At 42.2% G+C, this 15,939-nt stretch overlaps 1 protein-coding gene across 1 annotated transcript; it reads right to left on the bottom strand.

Moving 5' to 3' along the window:
- Nucleotides 1–146: 146 nt before the first annotated feature.
- CSRP3 (cysteine and glycine rich protein 3) lies at nucleotides 147–14,131 on the bottom strand. The gene is made up of 6 exons (XM_071559542.1): nucleotides 14,123–14,131; nucleotides 8,021–8,152; nucleotides 3,517–3,685; nucleotides 2,076–2,211; nucleotides 1,366–1,459; nucleotides 147–250 (listed from the first exon to the last, which is right to left on the bottom strand). The coding sequence occupies exons 2-6, from the start codon at nucleotides 8,130–8,132 to the stop codon at nucleotides 171–173; spliced, it is 591 nt and encodes a 196-aa protein (XP_071415643.1). The 5' UTR covers nucleotides 8,133–8,152; nucleotides 14,123–14,131; the 3' UTR covers nucleotides 147–170.
- Between the last annotated feature and the right edge of the window lie 1,808 nt (nucleotides 14,132–15,939).

Here is a 15,939-nt window from a genome sequence, read left to right as displayed (position 1 = left end):
ATCTAAGATTTCTTAAGATATAAGCTCACAGATTCTTCCTGCAAGGTGGAAAATCTTACCCAAATGCCCTGTGTTCTTAGCTATATGTGATTTTTTTTTTTAATGTTTTACTTGAGAACTATCACTTGGTGGCACCAATGGCATTTTGAGACTGTTGAGTCCATTTCTTCTCATTCACACTCTTTCTTTTCCACTTGAGTGAGGCCACCAAACCCAATTCCTTTGGGACCGAAATTTTTTGCATAGCAAACTGCAAAAGAAGGAGGAGGAGGTAAATGAGTTTGAATTCTGAATGTTCTCAGGTAGAGGTAAGTGTCTTTTAATATTAGTTTTTGGATTACAACCAAATTTGAGTTAATAAGAAATATGAAATAGCTTTTTTCCCAGAAGTGTTGATAGCTTTTAATAGTGAAACTGAAACTGCATATTTGAAATACACAAAAGTCACATCTGGTGATCTCAAAAATATTGTGAAGCTGTAGGTTTAAGATCTAAGTAATGTTTTCATTAAAGCAACTTTCCTGTCTGAAAAGACTCAGTAAAACTTGGTCTGATGAGTAATACAGGTGTAGTAAGTCAGAGATCTTCAAGGAGGTTAAAAGAACTGGAGAATAGTCTAGAAATTATTGATGGGCATTTAAACAATTCCATTTGAACCCTGCACTGGTGTGTGCATAGTTATTTATCACAGCTCTGCCAAGGGAGGAGAAATGGTCAACATATTTTTCAGACTATGCTGATTTGATCACTTGTGGCTGCCAAACTGTACCCAAAGTCACAGAACTTCAATATTCTTCTTCAGGGCTCTTTATAAAGTTTAGTCTGGGGTTTAAAACCTTTGCATGTTTTTCTCCTCTTAAGGTGTTTCTGAGAGTCAAGTGAAATCTGTCAATTTCCTGGATTTGGGAAGAACATCTGGATGTATAATTTAGCCTCAATGTATTACCTGCTGTGCTGCCAATACAGTGCAAGTATCTTTAACTGGCAAGAATTCCAGTTCAGGTGACCTTTGAAGATCTGTATCTATGTAGATTTTTTTATTTTAATGAGTGAAATGGTGCAGGCACAAGAGCCTGCCCAGCAGATATGGCCAGTGTTCTGTTATAAAGTCTAAGGACAGCTCTGAGAGAAATTTGTGGAAAAATTACAGCTTTAAACCTTAAATAATAATAATAGTACAAGCTGTAATTGCAATGTTACCACAGCTCTTTGCTTTACTTTTGGAGAGGTGTTTAAAAAAAGATAAAATTAAATTTCCTGGAGTTTTTAAGCATGGAACAAGGTAAATTGTGATGGCTTTTCTGGGTCTAAAGAGACTAATTTTGAGTGACTCAGTAACCCAATTCAGCTCTCTACAACTCTCACCTTTACAATAGAGCTCTCCATCTTTGTCTGTAACATTGGTGGATTCCAAACTCTTCCCACAAATAGCACAGCGGAAACACGACTTGTGCCAAGGCTGAGGAGGTGAAGACATTGTAAGTCACAGAAGGCACAAGAAACAAAGAACTGCTTTTTATGGTGTGAAAAGGTTAAAATCACTTTGTTGATCTTGTGGCTTCCATTTTAAGTCATTCCAGGTTAGTCTTTTTTCAGTTATGTTATTACCCCACGTCAAGATGTTACTGAGTGACTTTGTTAGCAATGCAGTGTTATGAATTAATAGTAAGAAGAATGAGAGATACTACTCTTGTTTTGGCCCCTTCTTAGATGTGCACAGATAATATTCTAGTGAGAGGTCCTAGAGCAGAGAGCTTTGCATGTCATGAGGCAGGCTTCTGACAAGATCTCTTTAATTTATCTGTACAAGTGAATGTTAATAAATATCCCCAGAAGTGGAAGAAGAGCCAGCCTGTTGTTCTTCAGATGTCAGTAAGAAAGGAAAAAATTGAAGAAGGTTTACAAAAACCACATGATTTTAGACCTGAAAGTACATCCCACTCTAGCAATTGTTAATTTGTCCTCATGTTTTCTTCACTGAGACTAGGAATGAAAATGTAAATGATCAAGGACCTGTTAGCTACAGCATCTCACCAAAACTGTGTTTTGTTTCTGGTGCTGAAGTAACTACTTACTTTTCCTCCTCCCATGATCTTCTCTGCAGCGTACACTGACTTGCCACAGCGGGGACATTTATCCACATCCACCACCTTTTTGGCAAACTTTGAAGCATTGGTTGGTGTAGAAGGGCGAGCAGGCTTTGGTGACCCCCTGAAACACAAGGGTTTGGTGTTTGTAAATGCTGCTTAAAATGTTACCTTCCTTAGAAAAAGGATTTCATTATTTTTTTGATAAGGGATGAAAAAAGGGGATAAAAAAGGAGAAAAATCGATGTGTTGTGTGATGTAAAAGCTGGTACTGTAACCTCTGATGTTACCTGTTCTGGGTGAATATGGGGAGCTGAGAGCAGCCACGTGCAGAAAAAATTGCATTTAATGAAAAGTGAAAGTAGAAAACTTTGTTTTATGGAGAGACAAGAGGGAAAATAATGCCAAAGACCCCTATTTTTGTAGCTGGCTGATGTTAGTGAGTGGCAAATAAAAATTTAGATTTTTGCATGCAGATTTCATTAGGCAGTGAAACATTTGGACAGGGAATTAGGGTTTTTACCTGGCCCGGGGTCAAAAACACATCAGAAAAGTAGCTTTGCTTTGTTTCTGGACATTGGGCTTTATGTGTTTGTGCTTAAAGCCTTTCACAGAATGATTTCTGAATTATTGGATTCTTGGACTCCAACAGGTCATTTTATCTACAGGATGTGACAGTTTTTGATGCAGGACTCTGCCCATAATGGCTTCATATCATACAGGGAGCTACATTTAAATAAATTGTTTAAGCTTTTATTCCCTACACAGCATATTGGTTAATTGGTTTCCTTGTAGTTATACCAGAAGGAAACATTGTTGGTTTGGAAATGTGCAGCTTTGAGAATCATAGAAAAATCCTATAAAAATGCACTGTCAGAGCTAATTATGTGCTTTTGGAAGATGCTATTCCATTAGAATTCCTTTGTTCAAACACATTTGCAGTGTGTTTGTAAGTGTTACTCAAGCCACAGGGAGGATTCAGAAATGTTATTTCCCCCACTGAGAGGAGAGCTTGCAGGATGTGGTGGTGTGATTATTTCTCTAAGAGTAAAACCTAACTGGATTTTAGCCTCTGATGGGGGGGAAAAAAAAAAGAAAAATATATATTCCCATTTTCTACAGTGAATGTGCCTTTAGCACTGTGCTACAAATAGCAGCATAGAACTGCAGTGAATATTTACAACTGTGGTGGCATATAGAGGCTGCTTCTGCACAGTAATTGCTTGTTGAAGGAGAAAATATTGTAAAGAAGGCTTAAAGAGACTGAGCATCATTAAAAACTGGTAAATCACTGTGTCTGGAAGGAGAGGGTGTAGGAAAGTCTGCTCCGCTACTTACGCTGGATGTTGTTATGGAAACAGAATAAAGTGTCCACAATGCCCTGCTAGGCAGGAGCAGAGGGAGGGGCTGTCAGTGGGGTTTGACTCACTGCTGCAGGTTCAAGCCCAGGTGCTCCCCAGTGTCAGTGCTGAGGCATCCGGCCCCTTGCCCAAAGCCAACACCTTTGGGGCCGTATTTCCTCCCATAGCAGGTCTTGCAGTAGATTTCGGATTCGTGAGCTGCCACTGTGGTGCTGTCCAGAGCTTTCCTGCAGGCCACTGCAAACAGGCAAAGAGGGGCAGCTGTCAACACTTCCATTTTCAATTTTGAATTTATTTGGTTCAGAAAAGTTATATTTACTGTTTCTTTTTGTTTAACTTTTATACTGACACCTTTTCCAGTATTTTTCAGTGTCATTGATCTGTTGCTAAAATATGTGTGTGCCCACAATGTGCTTTTCTTTTGCCCCTCTGAAGTTATACTGTAAGCCCAGGGAAATGGTGGGCTTGTCAAAACAATTCATCTGGATCTGTGGAGCTTAAGGTGGATTTGAGATCACCATCCTTAACTCCCAAACCTTAGAAAAGGAGGTTGCAGGAGTGCTGATTCCACTGTGCATCTGGACCTTCCAAAATACTTCCTCTGAGTCTGCGGTGGCTTTCTCAGCTCAGGCTGTTTTAATTGGGATGTGTTTCTAAAAGAGGCTCTAACATGCTATGCCCAGAGTCAGTCAGGACACATTGGGGCTTTTTTTTATTTGTATTTGAGTTGTGGCATGAAGGCAGAGGAAATGGATCCCAGCTCTGTTAGGCTTGAGGTGCTGAAGCAGGTCCAGAGAAGAGCAACGAGGCTGGTGAAGGGACTGGAGCCAGAAGTGCTGTGGGGAGAGGCTGAGGGAGCTGGGGGTGTTTAGCCTGGAGAAGAGGAGGCTCAGAGGTGACCTCAGCACTGTCTGGAACTGCCTGAAGGGAAGTTCTGGCCAGGTGGGGGTTGGTCTCTTCTCCCAGGCACTCAGCAACAGGACAGGGGGGCTCAAGCTCTGCCGGGGGAAATTGAAGTTGGACATCAGAAAAAAATTCTTTGCAGAGAGAGTGCTCAGGCATTGGAATGGGCTGCCTAGAGAGGGGGTGAATTCCCCATGCCTGGAGGTTTTTAAACAGGGATTGGCCGTGGCACTGAGTGCCATAATCTGGTAAAGGGACTGGAGTTGGACCAAGGGTTGGAATTGATGATCTCAGAGGGCTTTTCCAACCCAATCCATTCTATGATTCCAGGATGACTAAAGCCATTCCTTGAAACAGAGACCTCTTACTGTCATGTTTGTTACAGAGAAATACTCCTTGGCTTAGCTGTCCAGGAAAGCTCTGGGAGACATTTGGACAGAAGACACCACAGGAATGCCCAGCTTTCATCAGGGAATACAAGTTATGACCTCTACAGCAGTAGTTTAAGCCAAGCCTCAGCTTGGAAGGACCAGAAGGTAATGAGTGCTAACAGCTGCTCATTTGGGCATCTTGGTAAGCAATTGTCTGCATTCTGGGAAATAAAAGGCACCCCTAGAGCTAACTGGTGTTGAGGTGAGTTCCAAGCATCTCTGTTTTTGTAGAATGGCTATGGAAGCTCAATTCTTCTCTCCCAGTTCTTTGTTCTTCTGAAACATTGTCAGCATTTACAGTTTAAATTCTGTTACTGAACCAGTGCTTGGTGCTTATGCACAGGAATGGGGCAATAATGGGATTAAAAAAATAGCTTTGCTCCTCAGCTTCTTGATGACTATGTTTGCTGTGCCACTCTGGGAGCTTTTTGTGAGAGCCTCCACCCCACTGAGAGAGGAAAATGTGTTCAGAGCGCCTATAGAAATTCAGGGTTTTTAGGATGCTAAAAACCTAACACTTCAGTGCTTTTTACAAATTGTTTGCTGTGTCAAAAGTGGTTGATAGAGGGGAAAACAAAAAGGAAAACCTTCTCTTCAGCTTCCTTTGTCCTGCAGAGGGCATTCCAGTCATGAGCTGGTGAAGGCTTGGAAAATCAAGTTGTCTGGTTGGTTTATGCACCAGAAAGCAGTGAAATAGAGAAGTATTGGAAGTGGCTGGAAGTGCAAGCTCAAGAGGAGCCAGCTGAGGGTTGGATTAGTCCCTTTCTGCCATGTTCATTTTAAATATCCTCCTGTGAGTCAAATTCATCCCCCTCAGGGGATTTAGGCTGATGCTGCAATCTCTGCAGCTTTAGTTATAGAATCCTGGAGTGGTCTGGATTGGAAGGGACATGAAAGATCATCCAGTTCCAACCTCCTGCCACAGGCAGAGACACCTTGGGCTAGACCAGGCTGCTCTTAAAGGGCAACATAAAGTACTACTCAAGTGTCCCTCGCCCTCTGCTTTGGTTGTCCTCCTCCCTGTACTGCATAGAGGGGGAAATAATTTGCAAAGACCTTCATAGTTAATAGAAATAAAATTAAGGGCTTCTGTAAATGTGTGAACCAGCTCTCCTCGTGCTACAGTCACTTCTGCTTTGACATGCTAATTATGTTTGCTAAGGGAGTTAAGGGATGATGGAAACTCTAGCAGCAGATAAAGTGTTTCTATTTCTGGTACCTCAGGGATAGGGTATCAATTCACCACAACAGATGGAGCAAAAGCCCTTGAAGTGCTATTGTTGAAATAACTTTGAGACTTGTCATCTGCCAACAGGTCCTGGTCACCCTCGGGCACTGGGGAGACTCGGGCTGGCAGTGTGAGATCCTGCCAAATGCCCCTCACAGCTGCAGTCTGAGGAAAAGCTGACAGGGAAACAACAACCTGCAGGTGAAAAGCAGCACAGGAAGGAGGGATTGCTGGAAAGAGTTTTGTTTCATAATGTTTGTAGGGAAAAGCTGCAGGGCAGAGAGAGTGTGATTTATAGTTTAACTTGTCTGATTCTGCCAATGTTAACAGGTTGCTTTGAGTTGTGTGTAATTTTGCTGAAATTGAACTCTGGTCAAAAAATACTGATCTGTTTTGTCTGGTCAAATATAATGTAAAATGTATGATCTGATTGAAATATTTTTAAAATAGAAATATACAGAAGCTCAGCTAGGTAAGTGAACTGCTTCCATACCTGAGATTAGGTTGGGGGGGATTGATTTCCTTCTGTTGAGAAATGAAATCCTATAATTGGTTCATAGAAAAGCCCATGAATGTGATACGTTATCCTGAGGCATCCAGAGCTTCTGAATAGTGTGTGTGAATTCATGGTAAAAGTAAAGGCAATTAACATACCTCTTACATGCCAACTGGGCTTAGGTGCATCTTTACTTTTTGACCTTAAACATATTTATGGTGGGAATGCTTTTTTTAGTATCTAACCTATTAATAATGTAGTTCAGACTTACAACTACAAGGGGAAGATAAAGTAAAATAAGAAACCACAACAAAATACACAACCAACCAACCAAGCAAAAAAAAACCCCATAACAAACCAAAACATTGTCAGAGCTAATGGATGTACATTGTTTATCATGAATCACTAAAAAAAAACCCAGTTATACTAAGAATGAAATTTAAACCTGTGAAATATTATTAACTGTGCTCTATTAGCACAGCTGGTTATCAGTTTCCCTGATATTTAGTATGAATTGTTACAATCAGCATGTGGAAGCAATAAAAAGGCACTGGTTGAGACTGAGATTTTTTTCTTTTGCTATTCTGTGAGCATTGGGTGAAGGTTGTCAATTAACTGACAAGGTTTTGAAGGAATTTTTTCTTACTCAGCCTTTCAGGCATCACTTGCAGGGCACTTGGAAGAAGACAAAGACAACTCCTTTGGCCTCATTCTGTGTTGCACTGCACCATGTCACCTAACCTGTAGTGTCAGCCTCATGCCTTCAAATAACAAGTCTCTTTCCATTCAGGAAAGGGGGATGAAAAACTGGATTCAATGGCTTTAATGGAATTCATACTGCAAAGGTATCTCACTCATTGTCTGCAAAATAAAATCTTCAGCTACCTTTAGTTCTTAGCAAATTGTTTGCTCTCTCTTCAGGAAGGGAAGACAGAGCTGAATAATACCTTCTCTCTGATTTTTTTTAAAGTGGTACATCATCTGCAGAGAAAGCAAAATTCCTGGAATCCATCCACCAAACACCCCAGAGGAGTGTGGAGGGGAAGAGCAAGTAAAATGGGACTACAGGAAATGTGGGAAGGAGAACACTGAGGTACATGCAGAGTGTTGATGGGAGGTTTTGATGCCACCAGGGTGACATTTTCAGCTTTTCTGTGTGAAGTGAATTAATGATAGGATTGACTGTAAAAGTAATCATCTCCCCTAATAACCTGGTAAGACATCCTTCTGTCCTAATGAGTGCTGCTCATTTAGTTCTGCTGGACTTCTGAGCTACAATGTCCCACCTTGTGGAACAGAAGGAGGGGTTTGTTGGAGATGGACTGTGATTCTGCAGCACTCGAGTGTCCCTGACAGAAACCACCTGATGTCTGGAAAGAGAAAAGCCAGGAGCCCAAAGGGCTAGAAAACTGTGTGCAAGGTAATACAAAAGTAAATGTACTAGATTTAATGGGAGATGAATCCAGAGCTATGGTGGTGGTGGTGAGAGGTTAAACCAGTGTAGCCCAGCTTACTGCAGAGAAAGCAGGACTTGTGGAAACTCCTTCCATTGCACTGGATTTCCTCAGCGTGGTACACGGTCTTCTCACAGGCTCCACACTTGGCTCCACCTCCCCAGTTTGGCATCTCTGTCTCTGAAGGGTAACCTAGAAAATCCAGTTACATACATGAACTCAACAGCAAAAGTGAATTGTTTTAAATAGAACAGCTTCATTTCTTTAAAAAAAGTTATTTTTCTCCCCCTCCAATCAACTTGCAATGTACTAATATCTGTGTGGTGTCCTACCCCCAGGGGGCAGGGACAGTCTAAATCCTCTGTCCTGTGTGAATCTCTTGTAAATATATTCCTTAGCTTGGTATATTGTGATGATAAATATGTGAAATGACTGTGAGGTGTTTCAGTGAGAGGTGCTAGGATCACTCAAGCCTCTTCTGGAGAAGTAGATCCAGGATTTATTTTCCATCAAATAGTCACGTTCTTGCAGTCCTGCCCTCTGCACCCCAGTGTAGCCTCTTCCCCCCAGTTTTGGTTTGTGTGTGTCAATCTGGTTTTCAAGGCAACTTGTAATGAAGCTTTGCTGGAGTGAAGCAAAAATGGGGACAGTATTTGGCATTAAATTTTCTACAGAGCAGTTTTCTACCCTGACTCTGTTAAACAGGCAGACCAGTTGTACCTCTCCCAAGTTAGTGCTGCTTCATCCAGTGCCCCACGAGCTGCCTTGGCTGCATCTTCTGTGTCAGTATGATGATATTTTATACAATTCATACCTGGATAATTCCACCTTGAAGTTTAACAAGTGTCAGTTCAGAGGACAACTTCAATAGAAACAAGCTGCTTGCTGCTTTTCTGAATTCCTCCTGAGACACCTGCAAGATCCCTGAGCTGCACAGCCATTGTAAAGTAATAGTGGATGGGTTCTTAAGGTGGGTTTTTTTCTTTCTTTGTCAATTATTTTTAAAATCTAAACATCAGGGAAGAGAAGAGCAGTGGTTGCTGCTCCAGTGACTTGCCCAAGGTCACAGGAGGGCAGTGTGGAGGCAGGAGCCCAGCTCAGGTCACCTGACCTGATGGTTGTGTGCCTTTCCTGATGATTGTGCTGTCACACATCTGAAACAGCCCCAACCCTCAGTCTGCCCTTCTGTTCTCTTGTTTGAGTCATCGTTTCTGGAAAGACTGGGACGTCATCTTGTCACCTGCACACCGTATTATCGGGTTGTTCTGAGCTCCTGGCACAGCCCTTCCTTCTTCTTGGAAAAGCAGTCACTTTCTTATTATAGTTATTTTTGAAGCCTGTTTGTGCTATTTGTGTTTGGTTCAATTCACCATAAGATACTTTCAACTAAGAAAAAGTATTTTGAACACTGACTCGGGCCTTGCTACCTGAGAATGTTCTTCTGAGGTCAAGTGAGAGAGAGAGGGGAATTTATAGTGATGTAACATAAAACTGATATTTAAAATTACTTCCATTTTAGACTAACATTTTACTGTATATTTACACTGGACACTAATGTCCCATGAATATCATAATCTTAGTGATGTCTGTACTTCTGAATTTCAGAGTGAGATGAACAGTGTCTCCATGCCAGCTCTGCAACCTGAAGGGAATTCTTTCTGGCAACTAACACCAAAAGTCATGGAATGGTATGAAAGACATGCCTGTCCAGCCAAAGGGAGGTGGCACAGCAGTGTGTGCACACACTGAAGCAACAGCACAGGAGAAATGGGCACACTTTACAGTCAGTGTTTGATAACAGTGCAGATACCAACACATCCAAACCTCTCTGCCTTAGCACGGCAGTGATTACTATCTCCTTAACCCTGTGTAATTAAATAGTCACTGCTGGGACTGTTACCTGTAGTAGACAGCACACCTGTCACCCTCGTGCAAGATCCAGTGTCCCCTCCTCTTTGTGAGGCTGATTTATGCTCAGCTGAACACCCTCCCCAGCTCAGTCAGCCCAGTCCTCTGCTGTCACACAGCAGCACCATCATTAATCTCTTCCAGTCCCTCTTGGCTCTCTTGGGAGGCTGCTCACTCAGCTGAACTCTCTGGCAGTTCCAAAACAGTACTGATGCAAAAAGGAAAAGAAAACACAGCTTTCCACTAATTCTGTTTATCTATAATGTAATGAGTATGAAGCAAAAACCTGATGTAGCTGAAATAAGAAAAAAACCCCCAAAACTGTGTGGAAGAAACACACAGTGGATTTGGTTCCTCTCACTCAGTGAAGCCTTTACTGGACAGCATTGTTAAATTCTTGTTTCATTTCTTTTAAATGTGAGATAAAGAGACAGAGAGAAATCTTTCATGTGGGTAAAATCTTATTCTTATCCTGCCATTCTATTTTTTCTTCTGTTTTTAAAGTACTTTAATTTTGGTGCCATTTTCTCTTATGAAAATAGTTCAAGTGATGCTTCAAACATTTTAAAAGAAGGAAGAGCGACTGGGGATAAAAATCAGGCTTGTGACATTTTGTTGAAAATTAAAATGAGAATTTTGTGTTCACAGTGTTCCCTCAGGTTTCCAGTGGAATCCCTTCCCACTGGAAACTGCCAAGAAGGAGAGTGGTTTGTACCTGGGGTCTCTGTAAAGCTGCTTGTGCTGTGTTTGTTAGTTCCCCTCAAAGGCACACCAAGCACCTCTGTCTGTGGCAACGGGATAGTTTTTGGAAAGCAGCTCCAGTTACATCATTAGCTGAAGGGGGGAAAATGATCTCTGAAAAAGTCTGATAATGTGTGATAGTGAACCTTGTGCTGTCAGGGGCTGTGGTGAGAGCTCTTAGAAGAACCATTGTTCCTGAGGCTAATTATAGCAACATGACTGGGCATGCATGCACATTTTCCATGTTTTCTTGGCAGCACCTGATGGGAAGCTGTAGGAGAAAGAAGAAAGTCACAGTAGAGCTATTCCCATAAGGCCACCAGGGCAGGAATGGCAGAGTCTGCCAGGATGTCTGTGCTGGATGAGGTACCAGGACAGGTCTGTTCTTGCTGTGCTCATCTCTCTGGTCACTGACCTGCAGTGCCATCCCTGAGGATGCTGCCTGAGCAAATAAACTCCACAGGGTATGTGGCATTCTTAGTGTTCTACTCATCTAAATTGTAACTGGGTGCAAACAGAACTGTGTCCTACTTGTCATCAGAAAAAAATTATACCCAAAGCCTTAATTTCTTGTAATTTCATTGGATGTCAGTATCTAAATCCCCTTGAAATTCCCTCAACTTTGTTGCCTTAATCTGGTTAACCTGCAGTGTCTGCTCACCATGTGGTGCTTGTTATATTCTGCTGATCTGGTGGGAAGTAGAGTGGCCTCATCCTAAACATAGTAAATGTGTTCATTTATTATTAAATGAACTTTTGAGTGTTAGTACTGCAACATGTAGACTTTCATGGTACTGTTAAGCTGGAGGAATGTTCTTGGACTTGCTCTATTACTATTCAGCAGCTTGTATCGTTCCTCAAAATGCAGTTCCTATAAGGAGTAGAATTTATATATGAGACATTCAGCCAGGGATTATGAAATGCTTCCCATTTTTCAGAGCTTATATGACTGCTGTATAAGATAGGCTTGGAGCAAGGGAGCCTTTGAAGTGCTGTGTACTCTGCACAGGCATGAAAACATTGTGAGCCATCTTCTTTTGGGCTGTTAGTCATACTGTACAAATCTGGGTGTCACATCGCTGTCACAGAGTGTCTTACTCTAATCAAAGTGCTATTGATAAGAACATAATCCCAAAATATATTTAGATCCACTGATCTCAGTGGGTAGTGGGCACGGCACTGTCCTGATGAAGTGTGGAGGAGCAAAAGGCAGAGCTAGTGCCAGACTCTGCTGCAGGTGAAAACAGCGTTGAAAGCAATTCTGGCTCTTCTTTGCTAAACACAAGGCTTTCCCTTCTGCCTGCTCATGCATTTGCCAGTCTGGAGCTCAGGCCTTATCTGAATGGGCTGCCAATTTGTGTATTGTGTGGCTGGGAGGATTGTCTGGGGTGCCACATGTGCTACAGGACGGCTCTGAAGGGGATAAACAGAATGGGAAATGCTGGCCTTTGGGAACACTGGCAGTAGAAATGCTGAATGGGCAGGGTGTGCCTTCCATCTCTGTCCATTTTAGTCCCAGCTCAGCTCCTTGGTCTGAACTCAAAGTAGCAAGAATACCAGTTCCTTACCTAAGGAATTAGCGGTAACAGTATCAAATTCAAATATCACTGTCTTACATTGAAATGCAAGTATCAGGCCACATTTGAAGTTCTTTTCCCAGCTGAAGTCTGTGGGAGATGCCAGTGCAGTCAGGGCTTCAGTCTGGTATCTGATCACAGCCCTGCTGTGACCTGTCCTGTGACACATTTAACTGTCCTTAATGTTTCTGCCTCACCAGCACCAAGGGGGTAATGATACATCTCTTCCTTTATACAGTAGCAATACAGAGCTCCTTTTTCTCTTTCTCTGCAACCAGCACTCACAGGGAGGTTTTATCTCTCTTTGCCTGCAGTGCAAGGCACAATTCCTGCCCCTGCATCTCAAACTGCCTGGAAGGTGTTTCTGTGGAAATCCAGTCCCTTGCAGAACGAGTTCTCTCTCAGCAGGACAGATTGACAGCAGAGGAAATGTTTGTATTTGAAGGTTGAGCTCATTTAATGAAGATGTGATACTGTTTCTAATAGTATTTCTTATATTCTGATTCAGTCAGTGATCTATGGATATAGGTAAACCTTAAATGCATTATGGTCATACCTTGAGCTCCCATTATGATCTCATAGTGATTAGCACTTTTCCTTTATTTCTGTAGTAAAGCAACATGCAGAGATCAAGGGATGGGAATTCCAGCACTGACACAGGACAGTAAATACCGATTTTTCATTGACACTGGTCACCCCAACTTACACCCCCTTTTCAACAAAACATTTTCACTGGCTTGTTATGAAACGTGTCATGCACAGCTAATGGCTGGTAGTGTCCCATTCCTTCCCTTTCATCTTTCTTCTTCCAAATTATCTATTAGTTTCTAGCATAGTGATGCCATATTTCTCTTGAAACTTCCTTGATCCACACTTTTGCAGGAGTTTCAGATTGCATCTCCAAAAAATAAGATACTCTTACACTGGAACATGGCACTTCATTCTGACCTAACAACCAAGGACACCCCACACTCACAATACTTGTACAGACACACTCAGAGTTCAGTTGGATCCATGTGGCTGAGGAAAGCTGATTCCTGCTGTAAACGTCCCATTCTTTTTTCCAGACCTCATCCAGGGCTATCAGCTTTCACTTTTCCTTCCATAAGATCCTTCTCTAAACCCTTTTCTGTACACTAAGTCTTTTAAGTGCCAAGTAAAGCTATTACATTCTTTGAGATAGCACCACAACAATTAAGACACAGAATTATTTTATCTGCATACAAGGCTTTATTCTTTGAAATAATTTTACCTTTAAGTAGAAAGCTTTTCAAATTAGAAACATATATTTATTTAAATTACTGGGGCTTTTCTGAAGACAAAACCTATCATGCTCTCTTGTAATGCTTGAGTGGGGGATGTGGGAATAATTCATCCTGATTCTTATCTAGCCATTTTCTGTCAAGTCTGCATGGAAGTTTTTTCCTATTGTGGCTAAAGCCAATTAGTCACTGATACTAAATATTTTGAAGATTGGAGGTTGGTTTGTTTTGTTTTTTTTACTTCTAGAGTACTATTACCTGAAAAATCATGTAAGCACACAAGTGTTCATGTGCTTTGTACATACAAAGCACATGTTTTTAAAGAGAGACTGTTTGTGGAAAAAATAATTCTGTAGCTTTACAACAAAATTTTTAAGCACTCTGAAACTTCTGTTACCCAGCCTTGCATAGTCAAAATGAGTGTCTCTAATGAGCATCCCCACAACCCTGTTCTTGCCATGCCAGCAGCTCCTGGCCAGGCTGAGAAGCCCAGAGGAATCCCTCTTACCAGCTGGCTACTCCAAACCTAAAATACTGCTCTGAGCTCTGTAGTACTCATGTTTCTGTCCTATACCTACATGTTTTTCTTTGTTAGGCAACCACCTGTTAGGAAAAAAAGGTACCCAAACCCTGGGATCAGACAGTCTGGGCAGAACACGTCGGACTCTACTTACCGGAGTTGCTTTGGAGTGTCTCCCTCTTTTCTTGGGCTTCCAGGGGTTGGACCAGGAGGGGTTCCTGCACTCCTTAAATGCAGTGGCCACATAAGCAGCCCTATAAGCAGGGAGGGGAGGGGAGTGAGAGTTTCAGGGATCTGAGCAATGCCATTGCTATCACCAGGCTGAAAATAACCTCTGACAAAAGCCTGGCATTTTGTTCCCTTGTCCACTTGTGAGTAGGTGGACAACAATGCAGCCCCTCGGATTACACCTAAAGGACATTCCTGACTGCAGCCTGACAGATCAGAAATAAAGATTAAAGTTTCATAGTTGCTCTGCTGCATTGCTTGAATGTGAATCATGAATAGCAGTCCATTGAAATGAGGATTTAGTTACTAATGGTCACATTGCCATTATTAAATTATTAATAATGAATCCAAACCTCTTTGTAGTACCCCCTGGATGTTTTTAAACCAAATAACATTTCATTTTGCCATTCATGATTTGATAGATACAACTGGTTTGCCTGCTAGGATACAGAGAATTATGCTTTTCTCACTAATCTTTCAATTTTTACTGGTTTTGGCATTAAGATGCCTCATTAATATCTATACTATTCAGCCTGTCTAATAATTGCAGTTATATTTGCCATGCCTGACTGAGCCCCTTGGAAATGGATGATGCTGCAGATGTGTTAAGAGATGTGGGCAATAAAGTATGAAGAATGTAAAATTCACTTTTTGCAGGGTTTTATTTTAAGGACTTGAAAGGCTTAGTAGGTAAGTCTCTTTTTCTGATGGGATGCCTGAATTTAACAACTTTGTTGAGTTTTTTGGACTTTGTTGTGTGTGAAAGGGCCAAACCCTTAAAGCCCAGGGGTAAAACAGCATAAACTTCACTCGGAAGCTGAATGTCTCAACTCAGGGACTTTCATGGAAGCACCAGGAAATTAAATGCCAAATTTATGTCAGACTTTGGGATTTTAGGGGTCTGTTTGCTGAGGCTGCTATGAAAACTCTTCAGAGCCTATAAATCCAGTTGCTGTTGAGTCTGGCAAGGATTTTGTAATGCAGAGACATGTCCTTGGTGTAAAGTTGGAGGACAGTTTTTTGTCTAAGGAGGAGAGCTGGACTCCATTTCTTGGTCGATTGGGTTGGAAAAGAAGCTGGAGTGGCTCCAGAGAAGAGCAACGAGGCTGGAGAAGGGACTGGAGCACAAGTGCTGTGGGGAGAGGCTGAGGGAGCTGGGGGTGTTTAGCCTGGAGAAGAGGAGGCTCAGAGGTGACCTCAGCACTGTCTGGAACTGCCTGAAGGGAAGTTCTGGCCAGGTGGGAGTTGGTCTCTTCTCCCAGGCACTCAGCAATAGGACAAGGGGGCACGATGGGCTTCAAGCTCTGCCAGGGGAAATTGAAGCTGGAGATCAGAAAAAAATTCTTTGCAGAGAGAGTGCTCAGGGATTGGAATGGGCTGCCCAGAGAGGGGGTGGATTCCCCATGCCTGGAGGTTTTTAACCTGAGCTTGGCCATGGCACTGAGTGCCATGATCTGGTAAAGGGACTGGAGTTGGACCAAGGGTTGGACTTGCTGATCTCGGAGGTCTTTTCCAACCCAATCCATTCTATGATTCTATGGTCATTCCTTCTGGATAGTTAATGGGACTCTTCTGCCTGTGTTGGATGAGGCCAACTGCAAAGGGGATTGTGCAATGTGTGTGGGATGAAGGTTTCCTGTGGGGTGGCAGTGAGGAGGGGACTGAGACAGGCCTGAGTTCACCATGAGAGTGCACAGGAAGCACTGAGAAGCTCCTAAAATCTTCGTGTTTGTGCCCTTGGTG

This window comes from Pithys albifrons, chromosome 6 (genome assembly GCF_047495875.1).
Source record: "Pithys albifrons albifrons isolate INPA30051 chromosome 6, PitAlb_v1, whole genome shotgun sequence".
NCBI classification, from domain to species: Eukaryota; Metazoa; Chordata; class Aves; order Passeriformes; family Thamnophilidae; genus Pithys; species Pithys albifrons.
This window is presented reverse-complemented; position numbering and strand designations above follow the sequence as displayed.

What these genes read in the sequence shown, in the direction of transcription:
- CSRP3 (XM_071559542.1), bottom strand. Translation starts at nt 8,132, where the DNA reads ATGCCAAACTGGGGAGGTGGAGCCAAGTGTGGAGCCTGTGAGAAGACC. An exon ending in CAAGTCCTGCTTTCTCTGCA is followed by an intron (nt 3,686 to 8,020) that starts GTAAGCTGGGCT and finishes GCCTGTTTGCAG; the next exon opens with TGGCCTGCAGGAAAGCTCTG. An exon ending in AGATCATGGGAGGAGGAAAA is followed by an intron (nt 1,460 to 2,075) that starts GTAAGTAGTTAC and finishes TCACCTCCTCAG; the next exon opens with CCTTGGCACAAGTCGTGTTT.